The following is a 23,783-nucleotide window of genomic DNA, read 5'->3' on the forward strand; positions in this document are numbered from 1 at the left end:
GAGGACACCCATTGTATAACCAACTTTACTGCTTAATCTTAACAGAGTAAGCTACAGATGCAACGGATTTACCACAAGTTATTTGGTTAAATTAAATACTGCAGTTAGGATCATGCTGTTGGTAATTGTGGCTTTACAGTACCAATGCTCAAGTTGGCTGAGTTAGTTTTACTGTAAGTAAAATGCAAGTTTACAGAGAAACAAAATAATTTAGTATAGTACACTGTATTCTGTTTCATGCTCAGTCACAATGATAACGTCTTCAACAGATAAACAATATTTCAGCATTATGTTAGTAATGCCAAAACATACAGGAATTTTAATGCCAAGTTTACAACATAATACAGTGCTTAACAAACAGATTTCTCAGGTATGGTGGCCAAGTGAGAATGCTACACAGGACGGAGAAGCATCCAAGCACTACCCAGTGCATACGAAGTGAACCACGTTGACAGGAATGCTTTACCTTTTGGTGGAATTATTGTTCTAGAAGTTTGTGTCCCAAACATAATGCAAGGTAAAATGAATGTTGAATCCTTGCCTCCAACATGAAGCTAAAGGGCTACATGTCATTTACAAACTTGAACCAGTAAAACCACTTTAAGAACAGAAAAACATTGTGATCACTTGACAAACATGACAGAGCTTGATTACGGTATTATGTGAACTAGAATGGTAACGAAGTTGTAAACAAATTTTAACCAAATTAGGTTAATGCATCTATTCTTAACTCAAGAATATTGTAATTTCAGCAAACAGTGATTTTTAAAGCTAAGGACACTATCAGAGGTTTTATTTTTGTTTAAAGCCAAAACTGATAAAAATTGTTCCCTATTAGCCTTCATTAACTTCTCCATTGCGTACTTCAGCAAAATTTTCAAAATTCCTGTTTTTGTCTAATTCGGCTTCAACTTAAGTAGCTGGTAGCAAAGTTGAAGCAAACACTATCAACACTGGAAAATCCCTACTCAGAGTGGTTTGGTTTTCCACTGTTGGGGATGAGATTAGACTGCTGGCGTTGTTCTACACAGAAAACAAAACACTGAAGCATTCCTTTTTAGTTTTAAAAGAAAAACTTCCTCAAAATTAAATAGGCTTTGCAAATATGCAAAGAAATATATAGGTAAATCAGATTTGAATCTGTCAATCACAGCAGTGTCCTCCTCATTCTTCCTCCCCCCCATCCGCCAAACTAACAGCATTGCCAAACTGGCTGATGTGAAACTGATAGAATTGAATTCATTTACATGAAGTCTGGCTACAAAACAAAAAGAAACTTTGTCCCTGCCGCATCTATTTTTTATCTTTTTCCTGCATTTTGTGATGAACTCATGCAAGCATAAAGGGGGGTCTGTTGGTTTTTTGTGTGTTGGTTTTTATAAACAGGTGTAAGAGTTGTGCAAGACAAAACTGAACAAACTTTCGTTTCACTTCAGAAAGATTTTATATTACCAACTCATTTCTCTTCATAACTAAAGGTGATAAAAATAAATCCATAGTAATAAAATAAAAAAACCCAACCTGTAGTCAAACTGCTTTTTCAAGTATGTTTCTCCCCTCATGAAAGAATTGCATTAGCCATACTACTGATTAAAACCCACGTCACAATCATTAGGATTCAGACCATAGGTCCAGATCTCCTGGAACTGGGCTCAGCTGGATCTCCAGCTGAGTTTACACAAGACTGGAAACAGGAGGCCAATGGGTACACATGCATGCATTACACCACTCCTCAACTCCCTGATTCTGACAACATCCACTATCACACCCCCATCACATCCCCGAAACAGGAGAAATGGCACAGGAGCCACAAAGTGATCTTGGACAGGTACCATCGTTTGCTGATCAGTCAGGTGCAAATCTGGTTTGTGGTGACGGAGATGCACTTTGCAGACCTACTAGACTGGAGAATTTTGCCCACAATGTTTCTACATAGCACAGCATAAAATACATCTTAGTATTTCATCCAGTCTGGAATTCACATCTCAATCTATTGCAATTATGGAAGCCAATGAAAAGACAATGAGAGGGGTTCTACAAGAGTTGGTCCCAGCATTAAACACCAATACGCAAGAAAAATAAAAAGGGACAAGCTTCCAAGTCACTATTCATTGTGGTGATAGGTTCAACTTTTCTTCCTTCTTAAACTCACCTCCCATTAATGCAAGAGAAAAGTGCAACTTTGCAGCATGTTTGTTCATATCAAGTTTTTCCTCAAGAACACATTTTGGAGTAACAAAATATGGTCTATAAAGTTGCAAAGTGCACAAGCTGAAGGCACAGAGTACAAACACATAGGAAAACAGATTTCAAAATACCAAGTAACAAAAAAAAGAGATAAAAGAAAAATCTGGAATTTAAAACTCCCTGACAGAAGATACGTTTATATGGGACCAACTCTTAAAAGGTGACAATTTTTAAACTAATGAACAAATACTGCAAAATAACGAAACTTTATTCTTATTAAGTAAAAGCTCCAGAAAATACCTTGAAGTTTAAAAACCAATACACTGACGTGTTAACTAGTTTTAAGAATGTCCTTAATATTAAGAAAAGAGTGCAAAAAAGATTCTTCCATTCTAACGCTTTTGGAAGCTGCTGATTTCGGCTGCCCATTTCCACTTTGAAAGGATTGTTTTTCAAGGTGCATTCCTCACAAAAAAAACGCAGAACATGGACTTGTTGAGAGGCCAGACCAAGGAATCATGTCTTTCAAAGTCATCCCAATTGTAGCAGCAACTGACATTTTATTATATGAAGAAGAAAGTCCAAAACTCTTCTTTGAGGCATAGTTCGTGTCAGAGCTTGAGTATCAGCAGTTGCCAAAGGAGGCTCCGGATACCACCTGCGCTCCTCCAGTGTCTGTTCTGGCTAGGAATAGAAGCTGATCCAGTATATTCACTATCTGTACCCCCTGGAGCTTGCACAAGCTGATGAGCCATCTGAAATTACATAAAAAGTTCAACAAATTCTCTCATATTAAACTTTCACCCTACGTCCTTTGCCCCCACTTCCCCCAACAACCTGAAAACCAGCATTGCCTGCAAAACGTTAACACTGTAAACTGAAGCTGATATACCAAGTAAACAGCTATTCATTCATTTCAGGTTGTAATAAGAGTTCATCATAAAACTGCACGACATTTTATGGTAGGAAATAAAGCAAACATACTCTGCTGAATGCATAGAGAGAAGCTTGGCAGAAAGAATACAATAAGATGAACTGAAGTTAACAACAGCACCAGAAGAGATACTATTTCCCAATCCCCAATGCTATTTAGTGACCAGCAACCAGGACATTGTATTTAAATCCTAACCTAGAATGTATGGGACTAGATTCTCTCCTGGCCAAATATTTAATCAGCACAGAAGATGGGACCTTTGACTGACTGCACCAAAATTAGGGATGTCTGGAGTAGAGCAACCACCTGAGAATGGAAATACCATTCCTCCCTGTGCTTCTTCCCCCCCGCCCCCTTAATCTATATTGGGGGAAATTAAGGGAGTTACAAAGTGAAGAACCTCATAGTTAAACACACAGAAAGAGACTTCATCTGCAAATGGGAGAGAACTTCCCAAATACTGCCTTTAGTATCTCAAAGCAGTTGGATCCCGTGTTGTATTAGACACGTAATTGAGGGTTCCAAGTTGAAAAGCACAACCCTTCCAAACCCTCTGTTCTGTCAACAGACAGAAACATGCATCACCAGCGGGTGCTTTACATCAGAGGTGGACTGTCTCATCATTTCATTGCCTGTTATGTGCATCCTGACCAGGCAGAGACTTCAGACAACTACGTTCTTTTTCCTTAAGACCTCAGCTGTCTCAGTCCTTAAGACTTAAATGAAGTGGAAGTACCTTGACCTCGGTAGCTAAGATACCTTACAGGTGGCTGTGGGACTGTAGCACAGTTAGACAGACTCTAGTATCATTACTTAGAACGGTAAAGGTTACACTGGCAGACAGCTAGCTACATCATGGAGGTGCAGCCTCTGACACCTCGCCACCTCCCCAAGAACCCAGAAGCCCACCGCTACCTGTATGCCCAACCCATCAGGGACTGCAGCACACTGCAGGGCAGGGTTAGATGCATACTTACTGTAAGTTAACTCTTCTCCAGCTCTCTTGCGTGACTGGTCACCTCTAAGAAAGAAGGGGAAGAAAGGTATTTTCACTTTCAGAAAAGGAAAACAGTGAAATACCTCAGCACAATCATCAACTTTCACAGACTTTAGAAACAAAATGCAAACATAGGAGCAATAACACATGACTGCAGGATTCTCAATTTACTAAAACAGAAGTATAAGCTATATTTTATAGATTTAATTAGCTCATCCTTTTGTTAAAGATAGTAGGTTCGATTTTATAGGATAATTTTTTACAAGATGAAGATGAGGAAAAATTGCTCCTATGCAGTGTGGTCTTAAGTCACACATAAAATTGGTTGAGAAGTTTGAATTAAGGAAAACAAACTTTATAGAACTACATGGAAAACTCTGCATCTGTCAGTCTAAAAAGGTAAGCTGCTCCTGAAAACCCAACAACTGGACTCCAAGCAAGTCTGTGCTGACAGCACTCCCTCTTCAAGCAGAAGATTTAAATAAATAACAAGTTGTATAAACATCGGTTGACATCATTGCTCCTGAAAACCCAAAGTCAAATTCCCATCTATTTGGAAAACATTTTTTTCCTTTTAGTCTTGTGCACACAAACTCTTAAAGCTGGAAAATCTTGCTGCTTCACAAGTGTCTTGTGATGATAGATATGCTATTGAAACTGTTATATAAGGAAGAGAGATTCCAATATATTTTCATCACAACGGTTATAATTTCACATTTATCTGCTGGAAGTTGGTAGAAATTGGGGGGTTTTCTAATAATATGAAGTGTTCTTCCCTGAAACCACTCTTAAGGTGACGGACCTGCTGTGTATGCCTTGATTAAGGTCTTTCACAAGAGAAATACTGCCAAGCAACCAGCTTGTGTTCCCACTTTCTGCAGCAACAGTATTTAATCGTGTTGATAAGCTGAGTATTTCAACTAGAACCTGACATGCCTTTAATGCTGATGAAGACACCTCACTGTGCTGTGTTCCTCATGGTTATTGTTGTAGGAAGTGCAGCAGCAAAGGCATCACCATTTTTTGATGCAATTATAGGAGAACAGATGACATTTCATACTAACCCAGAAGAGAACAGACTTAGCACACTCCTTGGTAAAAGAGAAACAACGCTTTTATACATATACACATATACATACGTAGGAATATAACCTCAAAACAATTCTGAAAGGTTATAAATAAGTATAACCTATGTTCCTGAACATAGGAAGAAGCATATTACATCTTGAAATACATTTCAAGGCAAAATGCATTTCAAATACCACTGCAAAATGCCATGTAGCAAATTATATCACCTGTACTTCAGTTTTCTTTTACCTATGTCCTTTCAATGATGACAGGCTCTACTCTAACACTTTATATAACCTTCATGTTTACCAGACTGCACTGACTCCCTGGCAGCACAACTATATAAAATATATTGTGCAAAACACATTCACCAGAGACTAAATGCCACCAGTCAGTTACTCCACCGCAAAGTTTTATTTTGCATTTTTATGTAATAAATTGAAAGCAGGCTACATAGAAACAGCAGTTGCACCAAAGCATGGGTTAGGGTGGACCAATTGTCTAAACCTACAAGACATACCAAGACTCTTCACGTGGCCAATATCCAGAAGATCACATACTGCAGAAAGCCAAAAGGAACTCTTAGAAATTAGACTCTGCAAACAATGTGACACAGAAACCTTTACTTAGTTCTACCCTGTACAACTATCCTCAAGCCTTCATCTCCTCTTTGTCCCTACCTATCACACAGGACAGAAACAGTTTCCTATGGATTTGCATTAGTTCCAGTGCCAGAGAATTACTTTTCTGCATAAAACAGGAGTTTCTAAAATATATTCTGAGGATCCCACCAAGTCTCTAACAAGAGAGCACCACAGAGGCATCTAGCCTTGCAATGGTCAGTATCCTTCCTACTACCCTTCCTAGCCTTTTATGCAGTACCAGCCAAAGAACTTGACAGCCAAGCTGACAAGCCTGTCTTATTTTCAGGTACCTAGGGAAAAATGTTTTTGAAACTGATTGTTTTTGTGGATATGGACTGTTACTACTATTAGAAACTTCATTTCTAACTATCTATGAAGTGTGAAACCAGTGAAACACAGTTGTAAGCAGAACTATTATAAGCCACCTACAGAATTAGTGAGATTGAAAATTAGACAAAACTAAAATGTTCATTTTTTTGTTTTGTTCTGTGCATTACATTCTTTTGGACATTAGGAAGCATTTCTTTACCAGGAGGGTGGTCAAACACTAGAAAAGGCTTCCTAGAGAGGTGGTCGATGCCCCAAGCCTGTCAGTGTTTAAGAGGCATTTGGACAATGCCCTTGGTCAGCCCTGAATTGGTCAGGCAGTTGTACTAGATGATCATTGTAGGTCCCTTCCAACTGAAATAGTCTATTCTATTGTCAGCATTATATGCCTACTCAGTTTCAAACAGTCTCAAACTTCTATTTCTTGGACCAAATGCAGTTTTTCTCAGCCCAAGCTCTTACGGCTTTCTTACTCATGCTTAACTCGTTCTTAACTCATGCTTATCTATCAAAAAATTCTTTTCCTCAACAGAAAGGAGTGAGTCTACAATACCATTTACATTTCGGTCAGCAGTATAGTTTTGAAGCTCAATAATTTACCAAGCTTTGAAGACAGAGATTACCTTTGAGGAAAACTACACGAGAGTATGAAATCCAGGAGTACATCTAACACTAAACATACCCACATCTAGTGGGTGTTGAAACTACAGGACCAGATTCCCAGTGTTGCACAGGTAACAGGAAAGATGAAGGTGTATTCTCTTTATGCAAAAACGAACCTCTCGGGAACAAAGCACAATAGCTTCCCCAGCCTGATCTTGGCTTGTCAGACTACTGCAAAAGTGGTACACTGCTGTGGTGAAAGCACTGTGCTTCCATCTAGGCAGTTACACAGAAGAGCATAGAGCAACAGGCACTGCTCAGAGTGAACAATATAGGTTATGAATGTTTTCTGCTGTCTCTTTTACTCTTTGGGTTTTTTCCCCCCAATTCAATATTCAGAAGAGAAATGCCTACTTAAGATAAACACCTTGACTGTATAAATAGCTCTGAAAGTGGAATAAGGAGAAGTCACCAACTGACATTTTCAGAACCATCATGAAAAAAAGTCAGCTTATAGTAAATAAATGGCCAAAGTAAGGGCTGAACAAGAGCATGATCATGCATCAGAAGCACAGTCAAAACACAGGGATGCATGAGCTGTAAGCAATCTGTTTCACTTCCGATCACCTACTTTTTGGTACCATCTGCAGGGTTGATAGCACTTAAAATGTGTGGAAAATAAGGCCATATTTCAGATACTGAGTTGTGAAGGTTATTTATTAACTCCTAAATTATTTCTTTAGTATTTTCAGGTGTATCCTTTTTTACACCATTTCAGCACTGTCCAGCACAATTGCTTCTGAAGACTAATAATTATTACCTAGTAAATCCATTCTGCATAAGCTCTCTTTGAAGTTTCTGGTCTTGAGCAGCATATTCCTGAAGCTCAGATTCCACAGCAGGGGGTAGAATATTTGGGATGAATTTAGAAAATAAAGCTGGTGCCATCTGTACCCATTCTGTAAGAAGAGGGAAAGCAACAACAAAACATGCGGAAGAGATCTTTTGTGAAAATTTTACTCTTTGACAATGTAACTTTGCTCTATTTTAAATACATTTTAGGATTTTGAATTAAAACAAACAACCCAAAACCATCCCCAAAACCCAAAAAAACCAAGCCTTAAAGCAGAACAAGTAATCAGCCTGTTAAAATCAGATGTTTACATGTAGATAAAGGAATTACTATTTTTTTGGTTATCAACCTCATCATCAAATTGAAATTTCAGTTCTTGCTGCATGTCACAGGGCCTGCTGAGTCTCTGAACACTCTCAAGGACAGGCACTGATGATCAGCAAACTCACCTTGATAATCTGATCATTCGTAACACTTTACCCTGGGAAACGTATTCACAAAACTCACACCTCTCTTCCCTGAGCCTTACTTCTAGAAAGCACAGTAATATCACCATACGACCCTTCTCCATCCCCCATTTCGTATGAATTAATGCAATTCTCTCACTGGTCTTCCAAAGCTTAGATGAACACTTTGTTAATGTTCATTACATAATTTTAACCTGTATTAGTTCAGCTTCAGGATAGAAATGTGATTTAATTTCACTACACTGAACATTGCCTTACAGGAGCAAGACAGTTTACCTTAAAGCTGCTTCAACGCTGATTATAAGAAACACAGAAGACTGAGCAAAGGATGAAAATTGGGTTTATAGCAACTGTTAAGAAGTTCTGAGAAAAAATAAATACTCCTCAAGTATTTCTGAAGCCAGGCTTTCCAGAGATTGTAGCAGTTATCTTAAACTTCATCTTTACTTGGAAAAAATGGATGCTTTTAAATATATTCACTAAGGCACATCACAAGTTTTTATCCAATTCCTACATATGTTTACTTGGTCAATACCAAGCTTCAACAGTCTTTAACCAGCAAGCTCACTACATAATCATTACTAGTGTACAGGTGTTTTAAACAGAAACCAATGCGCTAATCTCCTTCATCATAGAATAATACAATCATTTAGGTTGGAAAAGACCCTTAAGATCATCAAGTCCAACTGTTAACCTAACACTGCCAAGTCCACCACTAAACCATGTCCCTAAGCACCACATCTACATGTCTTTTAAGTACCTCCAGGGATGGTGACTCAACCACTTCCCTGGGCAGCCTGTTCCAATGCTTGACAACCCTTTCGGTGAAGAAATTTTTCCTCACATCCAATCTAAACCTCCCCTGGCGCAACTTGAGGCCATTTCTTCTTATCCTATCGTTTGTTACCTGGGAGAAGAGACCGACACCCACCTGGCTACAACCTCCTTTCAGGTAGTTGTAGAGAGCGATGAGGTCTCCCCTCAGCCTCCTTTTCTCCAGGCTAAACAACCCCAGTTCCCTCAGCCGTGCCTCATAAGACTTGTGCTCTAGACCCTTCACCAGCTTCGTTGCTCTTCTTTGGACACGCTCCAGCACCTCAATGTCTTTCTTGTAGTGAGGGGCCCAAAACTGAACACAGTATTCGAGGTGCGGCCTCACCAGTGCCGAGTACAGGGGCACGATCACTTCCCTACTCCTGCTGGCCACACTAGTTCTGATACAAACTATAGGCCACTGGCCTCCTTGGCACACTGCCGGCTGTCAACCAACACCCCCAGGTCCTTTTCCGACAGGCAGCTTTCCAGCCACTCTTCCCCAAGCCTGTAGCGCTGCATGGGGTTGTTGTGGCCGAAGTGCAGGACCCGGCACTTGGCCTTGTTGAATCTCATACAGTTGGCCTTGGCCCATCGATCCAGCCTGCCCAGGTCCCTCTGCAGAGCCTTCCTACCCTTGAGCAGATCAACACTCCCGCCCAACTTGGTGCCATGTGCAAACTTACTGAGGGTGCACTCGATCCCCTCGTCCAGATCATGGATAAAGATATTAAGCAGAACTGGCCCCAATACTGAGCCCTGGGGAACACCACTTGCGACCAGCCGCCAATTGGATTTAACTCCGTTCACCACAACTCTTTGGGCCCAGCCATCCAGCCAGTTTTTTTACCCAGCAAAGAATACACCCGTCCAAGCTGCGGGCAGCCAGTTTCTCCAGGAGAATGCTGTGGGAAATGGCATCAAAGGCTTTACTAAAGTCTAGGTAGACAATATCCACAGCGTTTCCCTCATCCAGTAAGCAGGTCACCTTGTCATAGAAGGAGATCAGGTTAGTCAAGCAGGACCTGCCTTTCATAAACTCATGCTGACTGGGCCTGATCACCTGGTTGTCCTGCACGTGTTGCGTGATGGCACTCAAGATGATCTGCTCCATAACCTTCCCTGGCACCGAGGTCAGACTGACAGGCCTGTAGCTCCCCAGATCCCCCAGATCATAGCAGCGCTCAATTAAAAAAAAAAAAAAAAAAAAACACACACACAAACAAAACCCCCCACTCTACAGACATGAAACGGCACTCTTCATCTTATGAAATACAGTAAAAAGGTACCACGTAGAACATGTTACCTACTAATAACCTACTGCTACTGAATAATTTAGCCAAGCTAATAAACTGACTTGGAATTCACAACATGAAATACTGTGGCAGGGTATTTCACGCCACTGCCAGATCATTATAGGTGAGGTGAAGAGTATTTCAGATTAAATCCAAGTGGCCCAACTAGCAGCCTGAGCACCTGGCCAGGCTTCAGTGTTTTCTACTGCAGCCACCACGTGCTGGAGCTAGAATTGGAAGACAGTCTTTTCTGGCAACATTTGAAGTCTAACAGCTGTCAAGTACTTTCAACTTGAAGAGAAAGTAAAAGAAGAGAAAGAAGAGAAAGCCCATGGCCACCAGCCACATCAGCATCGTTTCTCCTTTTGCTCTCTGCACTGCCTAAACAGACGCTTCCCAGTGCTGCTCTAATCCCCCAGCATGTCACACTGGCCACATTTTCTGCTTTACTTCCCCAGTTATCTGCTTGCCAGTCCCCATGATACATCCAACGGAGCATGTCCCACAGAATAAGTGAGAAGCACCACCTCAGAGGAACTCTTGCCCTGATTGTTTCAGGATTAATCCTCAAGAACTAGCACCACCAAAAAACAGACTTTTACATCAAGAAGTCTATCCTGTGCTCTGCTGGTTGTAATGACATTAAAGTTCCTCATTTTCTCAGAGGCTGAGAAGTTTGAGGAGCAGGTAATTAGAGCAAATGCGTATTTGTTTAAGCAATAGCTTATCGTCAATCACTTGGGTCTTCCTACCCAGCTGTGGAAAGCAGATATCACAAACTGTAGGAACAATTTTTATACTTGATTATGTTACAGACACAACTATTCAAAGTCTGATTAGGCCCATGATACCAGCCCAAACCAGTATCTGTTGTGTTGTGAAGTAGACAGCAAGACAGGGATCATCTGAAATCGAAAACTGGGAAATCACAAGTCCATCACCTACAATATTAAGTGCGGTACAAGAAAACCACACTGACCTGCTTTCATAAGAATTATACTTTTATACTTATGTATACACCCTTCCTTTCTTTGGTATTGAACAGTTTATAAAAATGAAATTCGTATTGCCTTAAAAATGATGGTAGGATGTTAATTTTGCTGTTGTAAAAATAATCCTTGCTTACTGAAAGTGCTTTATTCATGCATTTTGTAAATGGAGGGTCCATCACATTCCTGGCTTGTATGCATGCTAAACATTGCACTAAAGCTTTTTGTAAAGTTTTCCCATCCTCATTTCTATTTCTATAAATGGGGATTGCAAAGCAAAAATAGACTGAAGCTCAGACACAATCCTTCTCTCAGTCACACCAAAGAAAGAAGAACGTATCAGTATTGTAAAAGGAAGGGAAGCAGGTACCATTTATTTAGGGATATTTTGAATACTTCCTGTTTCTAAAGTCTTTTCAAACACAGGCTAGAGCTCTACTCTGTTCTCCGAAACTTACAGAACCAAAGATTTTGGTACAAAATTGATTAAAATCTGCAACACCATTTTCCTTTCAATATAATTGTTGTTGCACAAGATGTCATGATGTACTCACGAGTTAATTAAGCTCTTCTGTGAAATAATACCAACCAAATAACGGCTTCATAGAAGAAACAGTCATTAATCTCATGTCAAAGATCTGGCCGTTTGAAGTGCGACTCACAGTATAACTTTCACCATTTCAATACCTATAAACTTCTGCCATGACTGACTCATTAAACAGTCTTCTTTACTTCTACAGAGTGAAAGAAATAGGTCTTCCCTTTGTCTCCAGAGTAGAGGGTAGGGTTGTTTTTTTAAAATGAACTTGGTATTCACATGGTACCTTGCGCAGGTCACAGAGATGGGCAACAAGAAGAACCAGGGCCTTTGCATAGTAGAACTAAGCATTACGATGGACAGAGCACAATGCACATTTGGTTGTTAAATGTGCATTAGATAGATAGTGACCGCATACGTATTTAGGAAAACATATCACAACCACAGTACAAGAGACTCCTAGAAACATTTTTCTTTTTTACCTGGTCGTAGTGTATACAGGCCTTTCACAATATTTGCCATGGTAGACGGAGTTATTTGAAACGGCGTTGACTGAGCTTCCAAAAGTAAAGCTGAAATAAAAATAAGAGAATTAGCAATTTTTCTAATCAAGAAATATAGGCTCTTACACATACATTTTTGTATCAAAGTACAGTAGTTGTGCTTTTTTGTTATCTAATGTCCTCACAAAGGAAACAGACACGTATCTGATTGACAACTTAATTCCCAAGAGTAATAAAACATCACCTTCAAATAGAAGTATTCTGTTCAAATTACATATGATGAAAATGTGAAGTAACTTATTTTTCATCCATTTTCAGACAGGCAGCAGGAGTTGTGAGGAAAAACCAAGCAAGCGATGGCTCTAAGTATTCAGATGCAGAACTGCAGTAAACAATTTATTTTTAGAAGCACTCTCATACTGAGTGTCCTAAACACCTGGAGATTCACAAATCCTCGCTTTACAGTATTTAGCATCTTGTACATAAAACAAGGATGGATTGAAAGTCTATGAATGAAGTACAAGTAGTGTAAAAATGTAAAAATCAAATAAGAAAACTTGTTCTTTTAAACACAAATGAACATTTGTATTTCATTCTTGGTATCTTCTGTAGTAAATATTGCAATAATTGCATCTTCCTCTTGTGGAAAAACCTGGCAATAGCACATTCACTGCTTATATTACGATATCCAGGCCTTTATCCTGCTTTGTATTTATTTGAGGTTTGTATGTACATCTGAATTACAGAAACACAAAAGAAACCAAAACAAAAAACCAAACAAAACCCAAAAGAAATCAATAAGGTTTACAACAAATGCTGCCTCTCAGTTTTTATTCCTCTACAAAGGAGTTGAGCAATATATACACCTTTCTGTACCCACTATGTAGAGGAGAAATGACTCTTACAATTCTACCTAAAGGGCATATCTCTTGTGCTTACATTGTAGAGACTCTGCTTTTTAAGCTTCAGAGCACCTCCAGTTCTAGCTTCAGCATCTGCCACTATAGTACTTACCATAAAAAGAAAAATCTTCAGTAGCACGTTCATCTCTTTCTGAAACTGTTTAAGTGGCTCATGTAATAGGGAGATTAAAAAAGAAAGTATTTTTTCTAACCTCCAAATAATCGAAGTCATTATATTTAACTGTTACAGACAAATACATTTTACAAAGAACCATCTTAAAAGTGCTTGCTCCTTTCAGCTGAAGCCTTGATGGGGTGAGAGCCTGTGATTTGTTTTGTAATGACATATTTACAGCCTCTTTCCTAAAGATTTTTCAAACAGCCTCTCGGCAGCCAAGAAAGTTGCAAATCATAAAATTAAAAAGGATATAATGCTTTGTAAGGAAGATATGCGACAGTAATGCACAATCCAATGTGTGTGTATATACATGTATATGTATTTAATTAGACTGTAGCTACTTCAGCCTCAGCTTCATCAATAGATTTGCAAAGTGTCCAGAAAATTGTAAATTTGTTCTTCGTATGTAGACATCAAATTATATTCCTAAGATATGTATAACGAATTATTTGAAACAAAATAAGCCTAAGAATTAATACTAACATAAAGACCACAAAGCCCAGAGTTGTCACTTGAACATTTTGAAAGATGTTAAGAAAATTAAATCAACATAGCTTCTTGAATTTATTCCTGATAAACTGAAAATTGTGCTTTCAATAGTGTCCAAGTTATAACTAGCAAAAGCAATTAAAAAACATTTCAGAAACTACTTTATATAACTGTATATGTACAGGACATACTGTGGGAGAGAAAAGCTATTCAGAGTTGCTTTGGGGACAAACACAGGCTCTAACGGAAGCTGCCCACAGCTACATAACTAACTAGAGGGCATCTCACTACTTGGATAACTGAGTAAATGGAAAATTGCAAGCCACACTTACTCTGTCTATGGATGAAATCTGAAATACAGTACCTATACTCTGAGCAGTTGTATGTACTGTCATCTTTCTTTTTTTTATTTCTTTTTTAATAATAGAGAAAGAGTAGATGGCAGGGAAATAAGAATTTTATTTTATGGTATATATGGATCAAAGACAAGAGGTGATGAGCACGCCAGGCTGGCAGCCCACCTCATTCCTCTCAGCCCGTGGTATTGGAGACATGCTGGGGGTGCAAGATGCTCCACCCTTCCTTCCAGCTAATGGAAACTCCCGCAAGTGGTCCCTTAACATGTTCAAGGTGCTGACCAACAGAATGATTTGTACAAGCAATAGTTTAAGAGGATAGTCCACATCTTGAGTATAGTTCACCATTATAAACATGCAAAATTATCTGTCACTTTAAGGTAATATTCACCGATGAAGCTCATTGTGATCCTTTGAGTTGTGATCCTTTGAGGTAGCATGAAAAGATGTATTTGCAATGTAAAGCAAGTATAATGAGCAGCCACTTGTTTCTGTTCTAGATTACTGACTACATTCCCTGGCATTAGAAAGGGATTTCATTAATAAGATCAGTGGAAGAATTCACCTGGAGATCAATCCTACAGAAATATCTTCTTCATCACTTTATTGCAGCTTCAGAAATTAACATTTCTTATCTTTGTTTCTGCAACTGCATACACCATAAGCTACAATGCAAATTTAAATCGCTCACTCCTGATTTACAGTCAATGAATACAAGCATGATGGTATTATATTCAATGACGATATAGCAAAGTAATGGCATGTATTTCCTGTTTCTCAATAAAGAAAACTAAAAGAATATACTAATCATTAAACCATACAGCATAAACTAATCCACCCTACACCTTTTCCAAAAGCTAGATATCAATACCTGAAGAATGAATAGCACTGCTGTGGGATACATATTTTCAGAATGATTTCTGTGAGAATGAACAAGACTCCTCTCTTTGGATAGATCTGAAAAATCTCAATGCAGGTTTATAGACAAAGATGTAAAAAGATAAAAGATGTAAAACTTCTTCGCACACAAATTTATCTTCAGTTTTGCAATGAAACCTACCTAAAGATTCAATCCTATATTACTTCTTGAGAGGGTCATTTAAACTCAAGGAATAGAAACAGCTATGCCAGACATGCTGAAGTTACCTCTGTTGTTATTTTACAATCTTACAAAAGACCTCCAAATATTAAGGCTTTGGCTCTTGCTTTATTAGAATAATTAATGAGACTCTACAACACAGAAGTTGCACAGACTCCTACCTACTCCCAGAAGCTCCACCTGTGGCACTTACAAAGATAGAGCAGGGTGAGGCAGAATAAAACTAAACCTCAGATGAATGACAGCAGTAATGACACTATGATACTATCTGGCCACCTCCACAGTGTTATAAACTAATATTGCATTTTACAGAGTAAGTAACCAAGATGCAAAGAAGTTAATTAACCTGCAAATAGTCTTGAAAATACCTCATGGCAGAATCGAAGAAGAGAAGTGTGGGTTCCCATGATGAAATGTTTTAATTGCAGAAAGATACAAGATGTTTTGAAATATTGTTGAACCAAGGTAAGACACAATACCCAGAATGGCCTCAGGATTTTTTTGAGGAACCGTGGATGAACTATATTGGAGTAAGTGAGGTATGAACCTGCAGCACTTCAGGTACTCTGCAGGAACCGAGTTACTCCATTATTGCACAGTAAGACTGAAGAAGCTTGTCCCTCGATGAAGGTTTAAGCTATTTCCTAATTACAGTGGGGTACTTGGGGCAAGATCCGGGACCCAGTAATTCCAGGAGTAGCAGATGATATCTTAACAAGTTCAAAATCACTTGTTCATAACTCAAGATTCACTTGCAAAAACTAAGAGTTAGCTATTCTAAAAATCTTTTTCTATCCTTCAACATTCCTTTCAAAATAGATTTATTTTGCTTGGCAAAGATGTAATTTTTCTGGCAGAACAGTGAAACTTTTGCATGTTAGCGCACAAGATTTTTTCCTCCTTTTGCAGTAATGTAATAGAACTTCAAAGAAAGATTTTAACAAATCATACATAAGTATGGCTTAGGCAGATGTGTTCAAAGCTGTAATTATTCAACAATGCACTTAAAAAAATTATAAAGTGTATTCCCATTAAAAGCAACTCCAACAGCTTCCACAACCAAGGCATTAGCCAGCTGCTGCTCTCCAGTCTTCAACAGAAGCAGAACTGATTGCTTAACGAAGCTGCAAAGTAAAACAAATGTATTCTGGAGATCTTTATCCCATTGTACAAACTGTGCTCTTTAGTACTTAATTCCAATATGTATGCAACATTTATATTATTTTGCAAAACAACAACTTTAATATTTCCACAGAACTTGAGCCCTTACACAACTGTACGTGAGATATACAGGGATGCACAGCAGTAACGATGGAGCTATCACCACTGCACAGCCTAAACAAACCTTAATAGCACAGGCTCACCTGGCAGTTCTGCCCTTTAGGAATATCATCAGATCACACATAGTTAAATCTACAGTATAATAAATTACCTTTCTCTCAGCTAAATTGTGTCAGGTCCATCTGACCACACATACCCTGCTACTTCACTGTGATAACATCAGATTCACCCTGAACGTGGTTCCCTTATCCCAACTTCACTCCCAAATCCAGTCCATGCAAAGCACTTGATTGAACCCCACATGCCGACAGCAATTAAATAGCAGGGGAACCGCTACAGCTGGCGTCCAAGATGTGGCTGTAGGTTTTTGTTGTTGTTGGTTTGGGTTGAGGTTTTTTGGGAGGCTGGTTGGTTTTTGTGTTGGGTTTTTTTTTTCTTTGGTGTTTTTGGTTTGTTGGGTTTTTTTAGCTGCTGCCTATTTTATTATTAAATTGACTGATGAAGCTTGATCAGATATTACCTTTTCATTACTTTAACCCAGGTACAATTTGTACATGTTAACTATCCATCTAGAACTTCAAAAGCCTTTTGCATGAAAACTGACCTCCCTCTGGCTTAACCCTCATTTTTGCAGTTAAATCAAACTCCTTGTGATTCCGCATTTTTATTTTCCTTTAAACAGAACTAAAAATAAATTTTTAGCAACTTAAATTCTTCAAAAGTTTGTAATGAATTAAAATGTAGATTCAAAAAAAAACTACAAAGAGTTGTATTTATTACTAAGCATTTGCCACTAGGCATTTAATAAAGCCACAGATTATTTTAAAAATATTCATTACATAGCCCAAAAGCTTTATTAAGTATCTAATAAAAAATGTTACAAAATAAAAATTCCAAGTCTTAACCACATGAAAAATATGCAGTGTTGTAACAAGAATAAATATGAAAAACAAAGCTATAAATGTAGAAATATAGACTTTTGGACTTCCATAACTGGAAAATAAGGTGATATTTTCATGTTTACAATTTTATGAAGGCTTATTGAAATGAGAATATTATTCCTATTTCTTTACCGAGGAGCCAGATTAAACATGACACTCATTATTTGAGACCATATTTTCCAATTAAAAAACTGCCTTACTTTGAGGTGCTACAACTTAATCAACATGAAACAAGAAAAATAAACGCAGCTGCAACTTTTTAAAATAACTTAGTTCTTTGATGAAAAGTTTAGTTCAGTGACAAAATTTGTGTGTAGATTAAGTTCTTTAAAGAATATGAGCGTATTCTATAATACTTGGTAACAGTACTGTTTCCAATATGGTTACAATACAATTACTTAGCCCTGTCAAATCACAGCTACCACTTCAGTGTTAGCGATAACACCCTTAAACTGGTGAGCGTGTTATGCTTGATTATTCCATCAGATCTACAGAGCACAGAGGGTATAAGAAAGATTAATAGCTACAAAAGCTATCCTATACAGCCCTTAAGAGTGTAGGGGTACCTGCTGAGGTCTAAGAACAGACTGACATTCACGTGCCAATTCAGTGTTTTGAAGAAGGAGGAACGGCCGATTATCCCGCAATAGCAGCATCCCAGCACCCTCCCCACATGCTGGAAAAGAAGTGGAACATACTGCAGCTGATTTTCGCTATCGGTTATCTGTGTCTACCAATATTTGGAATGAAGACAGGAAGGAAGGAAAGGAAGGAAAACATTGTTTTAAGGTTAGAATGGGAATCTGAAGTGGAGGTAATGGGATTAAACTATTTGCCTATGTAGAATAAGCCAGAAATTAAATGCTGAACAGATTCACAGTTCTGTAGATGCACAAAAATCTTTAAAAATTACTTTTAACAAAGCAGTGTATAGGGGCTGAGCAAAACCCCAATATATTACAGAAGGAAAGAGCCTCAGCTCTTTAACAACATATTTCTTCTGCCATCACCGTAGTCACTCTGTGTCTCAAAAAAAAAAAAAAGAATAGTGATTTCAAACGCTTAAGGGCAGATTCTATATTAATGCTTTAGTTCAGATTAGAAACGTGCTTTTGAAGCAAATTCACTGATCATTCCCACTTACTGCTCCTTGGTTCATATGACAGAGCTGCCTTGGAGCATATTAACTTAATTCCTTTCGAGCAAGATTAAACCACATGTGCTTATCTGTCCACAGGACCAGACATTAGCAAGTGTGAAACAAGACTCTCCAAAACGCATGTAAGGGCGAACACTGAGTCCTCAACACCAACACGTAGGTGTTTCATACTCTGTAGATCTGCTCCCTTTACACCACACCACTTATTAACATAGATGTAGCCTAAACCATGCAAGGAAACCTTCAGCTCTTCCTACAGGGCACATACCTTTCAAGATACAAACCCATGGTCATCGAACTTGTGCTTCACCAAACCTGTAATGATGCCCTATGCACTTTTGCCAAGACCAGGACACTGGGCTTACACTGACTTTTGATCCAGCTCAGTACAGCCGTTCAAGTTCATTTATGAAACTAACTGCTATTTCCTTATGAAGCATAAGCATTTAATCTACATGGAAATGAGAAGCACAAAGAACAACTTCTTGAATGTAAATCTAGAAGGGCAGCATACAAAAAGGGTGGGGGCAACGCTTTCTGTAAGAAGCTGAAAAATAATGAGAGTGTTTCCCCCTTTTTCAGGGGATTTTTCTCTGCAGTTTGTGGATCGAGGCAATGACAGCTTGCTTCTCCTATGCAGATCATTTTGACATCTGTCTCAAATGGAGGGCGAAAAAATAAATGACAACTAGAGCAGGGAAAAAGTCAATCCAATCCATCTTTTCCTTGTCTATCTCTGCCAAAGGGGGAGGCATGGGGAGTGAATAAAAAAACCCAACACATCGAAATAAATCCCATGTTCTCTGTTGTAGCTGTATAGTCAGGCTATGAACCTGGCATCAATCATAGTCCTTCTCTCAGCCTTTTGTACTGCTCCTCTTCTCCTGGGGTATGCACAAACAAAAGCTAGATATGGAATTTATTAACAAAAGGCATTATGTCATAGCAGTACTCAGCCAAAGAGATGAGGGTACCTTGCTTCACTGACATCAACAGGCTTCTGGAGGTCAACACAGCAAAACACATTTGCTAAGTATGTAGGTCTGGGTGCCCATGGAGCAACACACCCTCCCCTGCTGACCCACTGCACAAACAACAGGTAAACCTCTGCAGAGGAAATGTTCTCCCTGCAACCTCTAACGGTTAAAACTTGATTCATTCTCTCTGATTTTGTATTAAATTTGTACCTGCTGCAACCAAAAAGGACAGTTGCACAACTTCATCATCAGAAAGCTGTTAGCAACATTTTCCAACTTTTGAGTTAACTTTTCTGGTACTTTTCAGAAAGCACCAGCGCAGCGGAAATAGCTTTCCTGCCATCTTTATAAAGGAAAACCTTTTCCAAAATAAATGGCCCTTCTATTGAACTATAATAAAGCTCCAGGAAAAAAAAAAAATTAAGAAAATGGAGCAGCAAGATCTCTTCACCTCAGCTGAATCCAAGTGACATAACTGGGAAGAAACGAAGCTGTGGTATGTAAGACTCTTCAGAGAAAAGTTTTTCCCAGTAGCGAAATAGAAACTGCAAACAATGAAATAGGCTGTGATTCCTCCCCCTCCTCCAGACTTTTTACAACAAATTTTTTCCTAGGAAAACTATGAGAAAAGCTGTTACTTTTGGTGAATACACATGATACATTGTTCCACTGGGTTTTAGTTCTGAACTCCCACAAGCACTGACACGGAGAACTACATTCAACAATTGCCTACATGCTATTAGAATCTACATACAGATAACTGCTCTGTATTCTCAGGTTTTAGTAGCTAATTCTGTAATTATCTTGACATATGTCATGAACAAAAACCTAAGAGCTGGAAGTTGAGATCTAATGCTTTAATCCTCAATAATAATTTTGCCTAAATTTCACATCTTTTCAAGCCCATGTTCCAGTTCTGAACCAGTAAATTTCAGGGAATTGCCTCATTCACAAGCTGTATTATCACCTTGGATCCTGACAACAATTTTAAGACCCATGAAGTCCTGGGCCCTATTTATTCTACAGCATTTCGCCATGGTCCAAGAGGTTTCCTTTCCTCTGGATAAAAAGGACCTGTTTCTATAATCTACTCCTGACAGAGTAGATCAAAGATGGGAACACGCAAACATCCATTGCTTACCCCAGTCCATAGGAACAAAATCAGAAGTGTTGAAGAAAGCAGTTTTCCCTCTGACAGAGGTCACTTGACTTCCTAGTTGAGTAACTTCTGTCCAGAAGTACAGGCAGATGCTTCTTTGGAAAGAACCAGTTTGTACTGAATGATACCTACCAGCACATTTCTCCTGCACGAGTAGAAACCACTTCCTGAACTCAAAATACTAACATGGAAGGAAAGAAACAGCTCACACGCACAGAGATAGAAATGGCGTAAGTACTACAGTGATATGTTAAGGCTACTACTTATTTGGAAGTGCCATAACCAATCCGATACATCCTACTTCCACCGCAAACACAGCTGCAAGAAAAGAATAAAGAGAATTCTTTTCCTCAGATTGCCTTCTAAAACTGCTTTCACCTTTATGACCAGTTTAAGTTATTGTTACTTTTCTTCTCAATATCGAGATGTTGAGAACCTCATCAACCCTCCCAGAGCAGGACTCCAGCCCAGTGCTCACCTTCCTTTCTTTAGTTTCTGGAAAGAGAATGGGGTAATTGCAAACTCTTGTAATTGGAAACCAAGTGATCTATCCACCAAGCAGAAACAACAGCATGCTGTTAATAGCTTTTCTCTTTTGTTAGACTTAAAAGCTTGTTTTTGGCACAAAGCTGCCAATATCAAAAAAGAGAAGAATAGCAGTTACTTGCAAATACTCTCTGCCATTGAATTTTACCTACTGCAAGTACTAAAAGTAGAGAGTTTCAGGAGCTGTTACTCATTTTCACCACTGAAGACAGTTAAAGTTTGCAATAATTGCCATTCTTCTAGACACAAGAACAAACAGGCAGGATGTTTCTAGGGCACTGAGATTACAGTCCAGGAAACCCAGGTCTAACCTACCAGAAAAGACAGTGGCGGCATAAAGAGAAAAAACACGTTTCTGAATTTTACTGCTTAAAGTCATCTCATGCAGGACTCTAGCAGGAACAAAGGCAACATTCTCCACCACCCCTTCCCTAGTGACAAGGGGATATTATCTGCATCTTCCCCCCCATTTCTGAAACTTCTTGTAAATAAGATGCTATATCTTTGCTTGTTACATTCAGTTATGTCATTCTGCACACAGCAACTTCTCCCAAGCCATGTAATATAGCAGTCTTACCAGCAAGAGCCAGCTTTGGCTCTGTAAGGAAAGTCATCAGGTTATATTCACTTAGTTCAAATGTATCCACTTTAATTTGAAGAGCAGTGACTTGATAGATATGTGTGAGTATAAGAGTGTTTCACAAACACAACCATGTTCATGGATCTGTGTATTACATAATTTTTAATGTATTTAACTGCTCAGAAGTGCTCTACATAGTAGAGCTCTTTTTTTTTTTTTTTTTTAAATTTCCTCTATCAAAAAAAAGGAACCAAATTGGTATTTGTGCAGGCAAAATTTGTCCAAGTAAGTTCACTTAGACAATATTTCTTCTGTGAATAATGAATTCACACTTTAATCACTCTATTTTCTGCAACTAAGTGCTCAGATAAGTGCTCCCACCACAGAGACCATTGTACCAGGAGTTCATTTTGCATCTTCCTGCCTTCAACCACACAGCACAGGGACTAGGGCCGACTCAACCAGTGGGAGTCTGAGCAAGATCAAACACTAAGGAAGAGATCTGTGCTGCACTGCTTTTCTGACTTTTTTTTTTCCCCGTCTTTTGAAGTGGAGCAGTAACTTTTTCTTAAATCAAATGAACCTGAAGTATACTTACTGTCCTTCCAGAACACAACTTCAAATAGAAGTGCAAGCTTCCAGGCTCCGATAGAATGACAAGATACTACAAACAAAAACCCCTTTGTAGGAAAAACATAGCAACAAATTCCAAAAGCAAAAGCATATGTTATTTTTGTCCTCCGAGTATAGATCACAAACTGATTAAACCGATTTTGTTGTTTGTTTTTTAAAATAGAGGGAAGGCATGCTTCTCACTGAAGTGGCAGCTGCAGTATCTCTTTAAAAAACAGCCCCAGGATTCCATTTCTCTATATAGACCACAATTTCATCGACTTTAATTTCCTAAGCATACCCACTCAAAATCTTATTTCCTCCCCCCCAACAGTAAAACACTTTTCTGTTGAACCAAATCCATATCAAACCTCAGGAGACAGTACCACACACTGACAATGACATCAGGAAGTAAAGTAATTAACAAACACTGACTTATATCCTATTTTCATAGGGCCCTTACACTTCCAAAAATGCAGGTATTATTCTTAGCTATTATGGTCTGAATTTCAGCAAGCTAGAAAGAACAGCTGAGAATAGTAGAAAATAATACAACACTAGATCTCTTTCAGCACCTCTACAGTACTATACCATGTGCTATGTGTCTTCAATTATTTCCCAGGAATCTGTTAGCAAGTTTAGAATTTTATTTAGGCATACTTTAACTTAATTTAAAGATCCTATTATCCAAGATTTAACCAAGTCAGGTCACAGTTAGAAGTTTAACATGTCAGCATATATTATCTTACTTGTAAGATAAAAACTAAGTAATTTAGTTTTAATGAACTGACAGTAAGACTGAAATGAAATCCAAATAAGTTGCTCATTAAACAACAGACCCCATATACAGCAACACAGTTGGTGACAGCTTATTTTTATTTTTCAGTGTTTTCTTTTCATTTTACTGCTGCAACTAACAGAGCTGGGGAAAGTATTTCAGATTTCACACACACACAACCACAGGTCTTTTCCTTTCAATAGTTCATCTGCTATTTCTATTTGATTCTCATATTATCATCTACAGAAAACAAATTACATAGCAACACACATCTGACACTTATGTTGTAAAGATTTGACCAGTGTTACCTTTGCTTTGTCATTGAAAAAAAAAATCACAATAATGTTTTCATTGCCTGAAAAAATGCATACACTTAAAATTAAATGTATTTAATTTTAAGGCAGTATCAGCTGAATTTTCCATGATCCTGTTGCAGCGATCATCTTACCAGGTTTCGTGATACCGTTAAACCTCTTTGGCACAAAATAAAACATCAGGTCGATGGGTA

The 23,783-nt window shown here is 38.5% G+C and overlaps 1 protein-coding gene across 1 annotated transcript in view; it reads right to left on the reverse strand.

Annotated features, from left to right (window-relative positions):
• Positions 1-2,824: 2,824 nt before the first annotated feature.
• CACUL1 (CDK2 associated cullin domain 1) overlaps positions 2,825-23,783 on the reverse strand; it is a 50,090-nt gene continuing 29,131 nt past the window's right edge. Inside the window, exons 6-9 of the mRNA XM_076339109.1 lie at positions 12,198-12,287; positions 7,581-7,719; positions 4,099-4,142; positions 2,825-2,942 (exon numbers count right to left, since the gene is read on the reverse strand). Of these exons, the coding sequence (XP_076195224.1) occupies positions 2,902-2,942; positions 4,099-4,142; positions 7,581-7,719; positions 12,198-12,287 (314 nt within the window). The 3' untranslated portion in view covers positions 2,825-2,901. The remainder of the gene's footprint in view (positions 2,943-4,098; positions 4,143-7,580; positions 7,720-12,197; positions 12,288-23,783) is intronic.

This window comes from Aptenodytes patagonicus, chromosome 5 (assembly GCF_965638725.1).
Source record: "Aptenodytes patagonicus chromosome 5, bAptPat1.pri.cur, whole genome shotgun sequence".
Lineage (NCBI taxonomy): Eukaryota > Metazoa > Chordata > Aves > Sphenisciformes > Spheniscidae > Aptenodytes > Aptenodytes patagonicus.